Source organism: Buceros rhinoceros, unplaced genomic scaffold (assembly GCF_000710305.1).
Source record: "Buceros rhinoceros silvestris isolate BGI_N320 unplaced genomic scaffold, ASM71030v1 scaffold2018, whole genome shotgun sequence".
Taxonomy (NCBI): Eukaryota; Metazoa; Chordata; class Aves; order Bucerotiformes; family Bucerotidae; genus Buceros; species Buceros rhinoceros.
Genome location: NW_010426138.1, coordinates 37,366 through 49,202, shown reverse-complemented (window position 1 = coordinate 49,202; position 11,837 = coordinate 37,366). Strand labels below are relative to the sequence as shown.

The window sequence follows — 11,837 nt, the reverse complement described above, 5'->3', positions numbered from 1 at the left end:
GAGTGTTTGAGCCCACTGATTCCATAACTACTATGACTGAATCAAAATACGCAGAGAAGAATGTGGCCCCTCTGCTGGTAACGAGACAAATCAGTCAGGATTTCACACGGAATTCAAGTCTCATTCAAATAACGTGAATTAGCTACGTCTCCTTCTCCTGTAACTTTACACAGGAACCCCACTGAATTATTAGCCTGTATAAATCTTCATAGTTCCTTTTGGCTTTACAGGTTGTTTCATTAGTTCCAGTAGACTTAATCAAATTAATCTTGATTTACACCACAAGAAGAAAGGGGCTGTCAAATATCTCTGGAGTTTCCCTGTTTATTTATCTGAATATATATGAACTGCTAAATGGTACATTTTTCAATTAAAAAAGAGAATGAACCACATTTCTCATATTCTTTCAGATTTCTGAACTTAAAGGGAAGACTTGTAGATCATTCAGTTTAACTGCACTGGTTACCCAGCTAACACAAGCCACAAGACTTCAGTTCATTGGGATCTGACCTACTCTGACTAACGTGGTAAGTCACATACTTGCAGTGCTCTAGGGGGAACTCATCTCTGTTTGCATTCTGTGTCAAATTCCTACTGACTGGATGAAAGCTGAGAAAACAGTGAAAAGGTTGTCATTACAACCCTGTGCATTGTTTGCTTTTATAGCATTACAGCATAGGAGAGTGAACCGTGTGCTTGATTATTTTCAAAGTAATCTTGAAGTTGTTTGTATGTTTTACCGTTTATTACTCATTGAGGAAAACAAAAATCTGTGTAAGCAGGTAATATCCCCTACTTGTACTCCAGTCAAAATAAACAAACACTGGATCAGCTCAAACCACAACCCATTCCTTGGATTTACCAGTACGGGTATGGGTATGCCTCATAGGCTCCCCAGCCTCTTTTGTGCTCTCTGCCCCTGCAGGTAAGTCACTGAGTCAGGTTAGGACACATCCTGGCATACTCTGAGTTTCTGTAAAGTCCCAGATGCTGTCAGCCGGCTTGTGTTGTTCTGGTTCAGGCTGGACTTTGAGACAAGATGACAACTAAGAGTGATACGCTGAAAACTGTAAGAGGCAGCGTGTTCTCTACAAAAAAATGAAGATGTTCTGAACAAAGAGATGCTGCTTAGACCTCCTCCTGTGGATGTAGCATCTCCTTCTTTCTTTCCCAGTTAAAGAGAAGGGAGAAGACACCAAACGTTTGCAGGCCCTTTTGACTGCTCACCAGGTGTGGCTTTGTATTCGCTGTGGCTTAACAAAGCTGCAGTTGCAAAGCCAGGGGCGCACAGTAGCTAGAATTTACTCATCCACCTCTTTTCCTTGCTGGAACTGTACAGGAGCTGGGTACAGTCTGGACTAGTATCACTTGGTAACTGTTGATGTAAGCCACAGCACATATTTTAGAATAAAGAATTGAATATTTTCTGGCCTTCGCATGAATGGAAAGGTAAAGCCCTCCCCTAACAAGAAAAAGTGTAGTTCAGGCGCCAGAGCTGTGGGCGTTCAAACCTGCTCAGATGGTCTGTTCAAAGAGTTTTCTGTTTGCATAGTCTGTACCTTCCCACAGATACTCAGTCGTCTTTCAATGGCCTGTCTCCTACTGGAGAGAGTTTTCTAAGGCTTCCTAGCAAAGGCTGCCTTATTTTCTTGACACTTTTGACAGCACAGAAGCATGTGAGCTTTAGGGACAGTAGCTACTTCGTCTATCAGTTTCTTTCAAAATGATGGATGTGGATTGTTTTTAGAAAGATTTACCGTGTAAGAGGGAAAAAAACTGAGTAATCACCTTGTTCCTCCCACTGGAAGATTCTTAAGAGTTAAGCGATCTGTTCCTCACTTCCCCCCCCGCCGCCCTCAGTTTCTGCAGAATACTTGTTAGAGTCCCAATGAACAGGTTTTCACACTAGTGCTCTACTGGTTTAAAAAAATCAGAAATCATTATGTTTTGTTTCACACTATATCTGACCAAGTGTCTGCACAATTTGTGACCAGGATGAAAAACGCTTCAATGAATTCTCTCATTCACTGCCTTTGTGTGTGACGAAAGAGAAAGAAAAAAAGTGGGATGGGAAATGTTAAACTTGGGTTAATTTCCTATACACAACATATCATCTTTTGCATGAAGAATTCTGGAGTCTTTAAAACTCTTAAACAACACTTTTTATCAATGCACTACATGGACACCATGCTTTTCCTAGATAGCAAAGCATTATTTTGTGACTTTTCCTGAGGACCACTAACAGCTCACCGGAGGGATCTCGGGGTCTAACAGCAAGAGCTGTGCACAGAACACAGCAACTGCGTCTAGCTTCAAAAAATTATAACAAAATACATTCATCAGACAAACATACCATAAATGATAAATACTAAAATAATAATTTCTTCAGTTAAATAATGAACTATATATAATATATAACACCAAAAAAATTAACTAAGGGACTAGTTTTTTATTTGATTTTTGTTCTAATTTTAAATTTGCATGTATTGTAGGCTACAGTGAATAATTCTAGTTTAAAATATTTGCAGTTCTGTCTTAGGCACCATACCTCATACAGCTGCAAACAAACAGCATCTATGAATCCAACCTGCATGCTGGGAATTTTATTTTTCTTCTCTCTGTTCATTAGATCCTGCAGAAAAGAAGTAAACAAGTTCTGTGTTTAAATGCGTTAAATAAAAAAACCCAACCAAAACCAAAGAGTCATGCTGGAATTAAAAAGCAGCTCCTTAGTAAGCACAGCAAGCTCAGCACAGCAGGGTATCAGTACATGAGTTACAATGCAAGGGATTTAACTGCTTGACTTGCTGCAGGAGATTGTCTTTGGACTGACAGAGCCCAAACAGCCAGACAAACAGATCATCTTACGGGTGTTCGATACATTGCAAATAGGTACCAATTTAGAAATAAATTTCCTAGACAATTTAGTAATACTGATTTAGAAGTAATGCTGTCTTTTCTTCTGGCTCAGAAATAATGACACACTGTTGGTATTTGGGAACTGCAGAAGAAAACTGACTAGTAGGAAGACAGGGGAGGCGTTGGTCCGGTATTCTGGTCAGTGGAAGAAACCGTGGCTCTTGAAAGGAATGTGAAAATGGCTTCTACAGACAGCACCTGAATGAGGTTCTGCATGATTCTGCCACTTACTGTTGGTTCTATGTTGAGTTCCTGCCGCTCTTTATCTCCTTGATCAAAGAACTCAGTAGCTACAAGCTCAGCAATCTGTAAGAGAATTCACACATCGAGACCTCTAAGTTTCCTTGCTACCTACAGTCAAAACTGTTTCCTATCTCTCTTAAGGCTGTATCAAATCGAGACCCACCCCCACACTGAGACTCTCCAGCTTAACCGCTAGCTTTTAGAATTCTTCATGCACACATCTGTGTGTGCTGATATTTACTGTGACAACGCAAAGTGAGTAAAACAGCACATAGGTATCTTCCCTCTGACAACAGCTGAATGGTCAACACCTAGAAAAAGGTCAGCTGACACTACTGTGTTGTCTCAGTTGGCTGCCTGGTAGTAACACAGAAATGTCAGAAAGAACGAAGATTCCCGGTTTACCTTCAGGTTACTGCTAACATGGTGACATAGCTAAATGCACACATCTTACTACAAAGACCTGAGGAAGTCTTCAGTCCGCACACAGCACTTTGAAGGGCTGCTTCCTAAGGCTCTGCACTCCACCACTGCTGTGGCAGTGAGGACTGGATGGAGGAAGCAGAAGCTGTTAGGTGAATTTTGTATGTACCAAATCTTAAAATAAAGCACATACCCGTTGCTGAACTGGCCATGGTTTGGTGATGGCTGATAAATCACAAGCAGTCATCAGCATCGCTCTGTAGAGAAACCGGAAAGAAATTACTGTATTGTGAAGTGTGTGTAGCCATTAAGTCAAGTGATTAGTAAAACAGAACATGAAATTTCAAGGAACATCAAAGTCAGAAAAACGTGAAATTAAATGAGGTTCTAAAGGCATCCAAGGCTCGATGATGTGGTAGACTTTTACCTGTGTGAAATGAGCACACGGAAATGAGCAAATCTGGACTGGCTTACTTGGTGGATTCATGTCAAATGAACTGCTTCATTCAATTGGCTATAGGACAGACAGCACATTTTTTTTATTTCCGACATTAGCAGTGACTGCCGACTTTATTGACAGTACGAGGGCCAAGGTCTGAAATAGGAATAGACATAGAAGATGACTGAATTCGTCACTAAAGGCAGTGAGTTTGAAATATGGCATCCTTCCTTTCTGAGACAGCCTGTGTAAGGCTGCTTTTCTGAGCAGTGCATTACAATGTATGTCCCTATTCTTAATCTTTTTTCTTCCCTACTGATAAGGAATGAGCTTCAAAACAAACTGCCTATCCTGCACTATTAGTTATTGGTTTCAGCAGTTCAAGATTTAAGGTTAAAGTATCCACAGCAAGAGAACTTGTGCCCAGACAGGAATCCTACACTCTTTAGGAAGAACAGAAATGCTCATGTAACTCCATGTGCTGCTTAACGCTTTATTATACCAGTTGCAGACTTGGCAATTCAGACCCAAGGAGTCATTCAGTGACCTATGTGACAGTGCCAGTTTGCACAGGCCCAGAGCACGCAGGTCTGCTGGGTTTAATGAAATTCACAGCAAGATAGCTTGAAAATTAATAATATTAACTGACTTCTTAAGAATTCTCCTTTTACTTACAAAAAGAGCTCCTTCTGTCTAGGATCTTCCCAGTTAAATTGCTTCTTCCTTAGAAGTTCAAAAAATTCTCCTCTCCTCCTTTAAAAGAAGTTAAAACACAAGACTTTGCAGCGTGCTGACACAATCCAAACATCCGGCAATGACTATGCAGCCGGAGGGTCCTCTGACTTACTTTAGGTATAGTGCTAGGTCTGTGGCAAGAATGGCTTGTTTTATCATTTTCAGTGTGGCCTTGTATTCCTCAATGGAAAGGCTGCTGAGAATCTGATTTCCCTTTGCAAAAAAACAAAACCAGGTATCAGGAAAATGGGCAACAGCACACCAGTTTGCTAAACCGTCTCTTAGACACTAAATCACTGAGTTGCTTGCTGATATCGGATGTCATTCTTTTGCCCTGCTTCCTTTTGCAGATTCCCCAATTTAAAGATAAAAATTCCAATCTTCTTGAGTAATGGCAGAAGGCCCCAGAGCTACAGCATCGTAATTGACTGTTACTAAATGAAACTGCAAGCTGAGCAACATCAAAGCCCTTAAGTCCATTTCATTCATCAAAACTAAATTTGCTACTAGCTGTATTGCAGCATTTCTCTGTCCTCTCCCACCTTTCCTGAAGCAGAGGAACTACAATAGATTCCAGCACCTGCCTATACACCTGACATTAGTTTCCTTTTATGAAGCAACATAAATAACAAGCTATTACACAGAAATATAAGCTCACCAGCCCACTGTTAAACCAAAGCACTGTGGAGCTGGTGAAATGGCAACTTGCCTCCGCTTTTTTTCTATATTTTCCTGTCTGCATAGGAAGGAATCATTACAATACAAAAGACACTGGAAGTACCATACCTGTGGTACGAAATGAGCTGTGAAAAGATACCCCAATGATTGTCCGCGCCAAATAACTGGTCTTAGACTTAGTTAATAATATAAAACAAGAAGAATGCAGTTTTATTTGCATATTTACTTAACTTAGGTTTGGCTTCACTTTGGAATGTCAACATTAGCAGTGTTTGGTTTGGTCTCCTCAGGACTGCTTTGTGTATGTGTAGGCCGGAATGTTTTTTTGAAATGAGAGCAAGGACTTGGGTTTGTTTGTTGGTTCATAAGAGGTCACGAAAATGGGAACAAAGGCTTTTTTAACTTTGGTCCAAGGAAGCAGGTACTCAAAAGGATATTAGCAATGCTTCCCTTATCAGGCAACACTTGGAAAGGTTTGGTGGCACTGAGCAGTGGAACTGTGATTTCAAAACTGCTGCTTTTGCTTTCTTTACCCAAAAAGGAATAAAGATCACTTAGGAATGTATAAGGGTGGGAATCTATCCAAAAGCTAAAAATAAAAACTAAAATAGGGAATAGTTTCCTTCAGCATACATGAAAATGTGGCACTCACTGGACTATTCAGGATCATAAGGCATTGATCAAAATGATGATGCTCCATGATTGAGTGGCAATACAGTTGAGCCAGGGGATGTTCGCTTCTGAGGAGTAGAAAGACCCATCAGATGGAGAAATCAAATTAAGCACACTATTAATCCAGAAACAACTTCCCTTTTAATGCCCTCTTCTCATCAGTTTACCCCCAGCCACCCAAGCTTGTTCCTCAACATTTCTGCTCCCCCTTCTATGTAAATGGCCAGACAAACGAATACATCTGAAATGATGCAGGGGAGGGGGCGGTACGGATAAAAAACTGCATAAAAAGACAATGCTGTTCCTTTGTCAGAGCACTGACAACTCTAGTTTTCTGCAGTGAGAATGTAATACAAGGTTTTGTAGAGCGAAAGTTCTCCTATGAAAATGAAAGGCAACAAGAAGGGTTCATTCATAAGCAAAATTTAAGTGACAGTTTTGGGTTTTGTAACATTTTAAACATCTGCCTGGTATCTTCAGCCAGCTCAACTACTGAGCTTGTAAGCAATACTGCAGACCCAACTGGGAGCCGCTGATACCAATGGAAAAATCGCTGCTGACCTCAGTGGACGCTGGCGCAGGGCCTAAACGTTAGCCGGTGTTGGTAACTGTATTGGTACTTCATCACCACTCTCTTCACGACCAAACTACTGCAATACCATTACCTACCTTTTGCCCAGGGTGAAATCCAAAGGGGAAACAAGATGCTGGTTGTACTACAGGCATTGAAAAACAGCACGAAGCCAACTGTGTGGATGCAGAATTTAAAGCTATCTTAGTCTAGAAAATAGAACGTACTGTTTGTAGCTTTAGACAAAATAACAGGAACTCCTCCTCTCTGAGGATTGCTAATTTCCCGCTGTTCCTCATTGCGTAATATGGTTCTTAGCTTTTGCTACTGCGTCTTCATTTTCAGTCCACGGTCCCGTGTCGCTTATGTCATCTCTTCAAATACATTGGGATTCTTTAGGAATTCTGCTTTGCTGCTGATACTGAATCTATTCCTCTAATTATAACCTGACCTACAAAAGTTTAATCATGTGAGAAATGCTCTTTTAGCACATAGTTCCATGGGACTTTTTGTATGGTTAAGGATGATTCACGTGAATTAGTGGTTGCAGGATTGGGTCCCCATGTAAGTGAGTCCACAGACTCAAATAAAAGTTGTAAGAGGAGACTGGGGATTTAGCGAAGCACAAAAATGTGGAGAGAAAGATGGAAAGACAAACAAAAACACGGAAAGGGAGATTAAAGGATGCAAACCCCGGGGAATCATGGGCTGGCTGCCCAGCACCTCCTCTGAGACCACTGCAAAAGGAGTATAGAGCAAATACGCTTGTGTGTTTCTGTAAGTAAACAAACTGTCGGACGGTGCCAACATGAGCTGGGTGAAATTCCCATTGAGCTAAGTGGGATGTATACTGTGTCCCCTAAAGTTCATCCTGACTGAAGAGCCAAACATGTGAAAAATATCTTTGGTTATCTTCCTAAGTACTGCATCAAGCTAGAGCTTGCTCAGTATTAACAGACCCTGGCTGGCTGGGAAGACCCAAGTGCTGGGAATAAACTCAGGTCCTGCCCCTGTAGAACACAGCATTTCTGTGAAACCACCGTGCCAGGCCGGAGGACACCACTGCTTTCTGAACACAGTCGCTTGCTTATGCAGTTTTCATGCTCTGCGCTTCCTACTTTACACAAAACCTCTGCATATCTACTAAAAGACTTTAAGCAGTTAATTTCCTGTAATTTCTACTACCAGGACCATTTTAATTTTTGAAACCCTGCTGCTTAAGAAAAGAATCATATGCAAAGTATCCACTCTCCCTGCTTTCAAGGAAGAAACAAAAGGGATCTGTTCCTCGAAAAAATAACATTTCATTTAGACTTAAATGGGTGATTTAAAACCAAAATTCACAGAACTTTCTATTGAAAAAGAATTATTAAGCTGAAATCAATCTCGACTTTACAGCTTGTGCGAATGTTGGATTTTGCTGTCTATGACACTTTCCCAGGACATTTTTGAGAGGAGATGACGCATCTCCAGATGTCTTCCAGGAAATTTATTTTTAAATAAATAAAGCAAAAAATAGCTAACTGGTTCCAATCACTGCAAGGCTACAGTTACTGCTGGCATCCCCTATTAGGGAACTAGAAAAAGGTCGCCCTTTCAATTCTTTGGGGTTTTGGGGTTTGGTGGGTTTTTTTGCTTTACACATTAGTCTTAGTGTTATTCTGAACATATATCTGAAAGGCAGGAATTCGGCTTCAGCTTACTTATTTTCTGCCTTTCAGTATTCTCTGTCTCAAACAAACTTTTCCTCCCTAGATCTTACTTTGCACACAGCGAGAACAGCAGACCACTTCTTCCAAAGGTAGCTTCAAAACCACTGTCCAACTCTGCCAGAAAAAGATACAAGTGTACATTTCTGGGTATCTTTTCCCCATCTCTGGTCAGATCAGGACACATTGCTCTATCACAGTAATCACTTTATACCATGTTTTAAGTCAAGCTCTTTATTTAATTGAAGAATCATATACTGTTAATTGAAGTGAATATTAAATTCACTGGAAAACACATTTTAGGCAGATCTGAAACTATTAATAGATTCTAAAAAACCCAAGTATTTTTAGTTCAAAGTTTAAATATGGAGAAAATTTTAGAAGAGTTCAGATGCTTCATTTTGATAACTTCAATGCAAAGTATTTTGCTTAGTAAAAATATTTTGTTTTAAGGTTTTAAAGCGTATTTTGACTTTTTGTGTTTTAAAGGCCTTTCTGTACTTCCAGAATTGTTAAAGAGTACAGGTAACCCTGAATCAATGCAAAACAGTCATACATTTTTAATGTGATTTTAAATACATGTCTGATCCAAATAGTCTTAGAATTCTGGAAAAACACGGCTAAATCATCAGTAAACAGAGTTCAAAATGGTAGCGAGACACCTTTGCATGAGAGGGCTGCAGATCTCCGCTCTGTGCTGGCCCAGACTGGACGGAGAACAGCGGGTTGGGCAGGGAGGAATCTGAAAAGCTTCCTACACACTGTCCCTTAGCAGCCAGCAGACAGCACTGTGTGCTGTCACTGCATGGGAAATGGGGGATGGGACATCCAGAAGGAGAGCAGGAAGACGCTGCCCCTGCACAAGCTACAAAGAGTTCCCTTCATCTGCCATCGTCGTCAGTCCACAACTGAGGCCGTGTAGCTTTGCTTGGACTCCGGAATGTTTCCGGCTGTTCTTGCACTTACTGCTTTGTAAAAACCTGCTCCTTTGCACAGCCTCACATTATCAAATCGATCAGGTTGTACTCAGTTTAGCTCCATGATTTTGGTATTCATTTGTTTTTTATTTAACTCCTCTCAGGCCTGCTTACCTTTGTATGTAAGAGTTGTTCACTCCCCTGTGATCCAAATCATGGCTTAGAGTTGCGATCAGCAGTGCCAGCGTTTCCAAGTCAGTGAGTTTGCTCTGTAGGTGAAGAGTAATAGCAGAGAGTTAGCTTTGTGATGGCGATTTACTTTGCACAACGTGCTTTCTATCTGCGGTCTTGCCTTTACCCACATAGCAGATTCCGTTCTGCCCCAAGGAGGTCAAGGACATAAAGTGCTTTGGGGAGGATGAGGGTTCTCTCTGAAGCTGTGGTGCACAGTAACGTTCTCCATAGCCCCGAGGGCAGTTTTCAGAGGGAACATCATCTAGCCCTGTATATACTGACAAGAAAACTGATACAGGAGAAGTAACTTGCATAATGTCATCTGGCAGTGAAGAGAGAACATGAGGAATTTTTTAAAATTCTGGCCCCATGACTTTTAGCTCAGCTCATCTGTTACCTCAGGGGAGTTAGGCTTCATTCCCTTAGTAGGTATAAAAATTCATGACACAAATGTCCTTGGAATAATCAAAAGGGGAAAATGTCATGCTTTTTATCGATCACTGGGCAAATAAATCAAGAGTAGTTTAAAACCCATGCAAACCAAAATTAACTAGAGTTTATTCTGGAGCTCCAGTAAGGATTAGGGGAGAGGTTACAGTTCCTCTTCTGTGACTATCTCATATGTTTCATATTGTTCAATAGAATTGGATAGAAAATATCTTTAAATCTGTCCAGTGAGAAACAGAGGCTGGACAAAACTGCAGTAGTCATGCAATGTTTCATAATGGGACAAGAAGGCACAACAGTCAGGAGAGGAACTGGAAGAGCAGCTAGTGACAGCACTGCTCCTGGGAGTTCTACCCTCTGTACATCAAATCCAAATTGTCTTTAAATTACCGCTTGCATGTGCTTTATAGATAATGAAACCTGTCCTTAGTCTAGTCAAAAGCCAAATCAGTTTGGAAATGACTGATTTTATGTTTCTCCTAGGCAGATGTGTCCCCCAATGCTTGCTTTTCCCCTTGAACTAGAGAAAATTGAGAGACTTATTTTCAACGCCATTCTGGCTCCAGAATCTAGGACACGAAAATCAGTGTGGAGTGAATCCAATGTAGTTAGGAATAAAACAATTTATGGAAATTGCAGTGGAGACAGACAGGATTCCCAAAATAGCAAGCGAGCTATCAGGAGGATCAGAGATTGCTAGACTGCACACAGAGAGCAAAACTGCCACGTCCGTCTCAGTACCGAGGGAAGATGAAAGCCCTTGCCTTTGTCTCTTCCAGCACCTTTTGTCCTTTTTTTTTTAGTGAGGCAAAGTTTGTAGAAGAAGGGAATGCCTCTCCGTTATTGGTATTAGATTTGGTCTACAAATAGGATTAATTTATTCTCGCAGAAGTGCTTACTGTAAAATGTATAAACTCTAGCTAATAGTTACACTAATGGCAATTGTCTGTAATCAAATGGGAGAAATATGCTAATTCAGAAGGAACAGAAACATCTTGTTTTCTTCAAGGATATAAAAACAAAACCAAAAAACATCTTTTGGAAAAATCTTGTCTCAGTATCTTCCTTATTTTGTGGATCATCTAGCCCTTCAGTATTTGTCACAAAGAAAGGAGGTTTTTTTTTTTTTAAATTATTATGTGTCTTTTAAATGGAAGGTTTAAACCTTGTTCAAAAGCACTGAAATGAGCATTTATACCTTTTTTTCCAAATAATGTTCTACTGTTTATCTAAAGCTGTGTGTTTGAACTTATTATATTCAACAGGAAATTTTTTAAGTGAAACATCCCGAAATAGGGTCAGTCTTTTTCCTTTCCACCTTTTTTGACTTGCTTAAGCATAAGCAGTATCTTTAAAAAAGGACATAATAATGTATGCGCTTTATTTGAGATATTGCCATTGGGAACATCCATCTGACATTGCAGAGGATTTAACCGAAACCGGGTACATAACAACACGATGGCAATTTCACAAACCAAGTCCTTGCAGCCAGAAGTCTTCAGCAGAAATATTTGGATTTCACTAGCGATACCACAGAATGACAAACATCTTACAAACACAACAATCAGAACTATGCATTATTATAGAACTTGTTTAGCCAGAAGGTTCTTAATGTAGAAACAGCAAAATGTACCTGAATTTTACCAGATTTCAGAGCAGCAAACATGCACTGCGCTGTATTAAAGGCATGTCTCCAATTGTGATAAGCAACATTTTTCCGGTAATTTTTCTTTACACTTAGAATCCATCTGCAGAGAACCTTTAAGAAACAGCATGACACAGTCAACTGTAAATGTATTAGAAATCTGTTCTCATGAAAGCAAAACTTTCTCTAATCCTGCTTGAACACT

General features: G+C 40.3%; 1 protein-coding gene across 2 annotated transcripts in view; it reads right to left on the bottom strand.

Moving 5' to 3' along the window:
- Nucleotides 1-11,837, bottom strand: part of PDE5A (phosphodiesterase 5A, cGMP-specific) — a 46,433-nt gene that overhangs the window by 1,090 nt on the left and 33,506 nt on the right. For both annotated transcript variants that reach the window (XM_010141350.1, XM_010141349.1), the window contains exons 13-20: nucleotides 11,621-11,746; nucleotides 9,481-9,575; nucleotides 6,090-6,177; nucleotides 4,872-4,972; nucleotides 4,700-4,777; nucleotides 3,779-3,842; nucleotides 3,151-3,225; nucleotides 2,549-2,632 (exon numbers count right to left, since the gene is read on the bottom strand). In XM_010141350.1, the coding sequence (XP_010139652.1) occupies nucleotides 2,549-2,632; nucleotides 3,151-3,225; nucleotides 3,779-3,842; nucleotides 4,700-4,777; nucleotides 4,872-4,972; nucleotides 6,090-6,177; nucleotides 9,481-9,575; nucleotides 11,621-11,746 (711 nt within the window). The remainder of the gene's footprint in view (nucleotides 1-2,548; nucleotides 2,633-3,150; nucleotides 3,226-3,778; nucleotides 3,843-4,699; nucleotides 4,778-4,871; nucleotides 4,973-6,089; nucleotides 6,178-9,480; nucleotides 9,576-11,620; nucleotides 11,747-11,837) is intronic.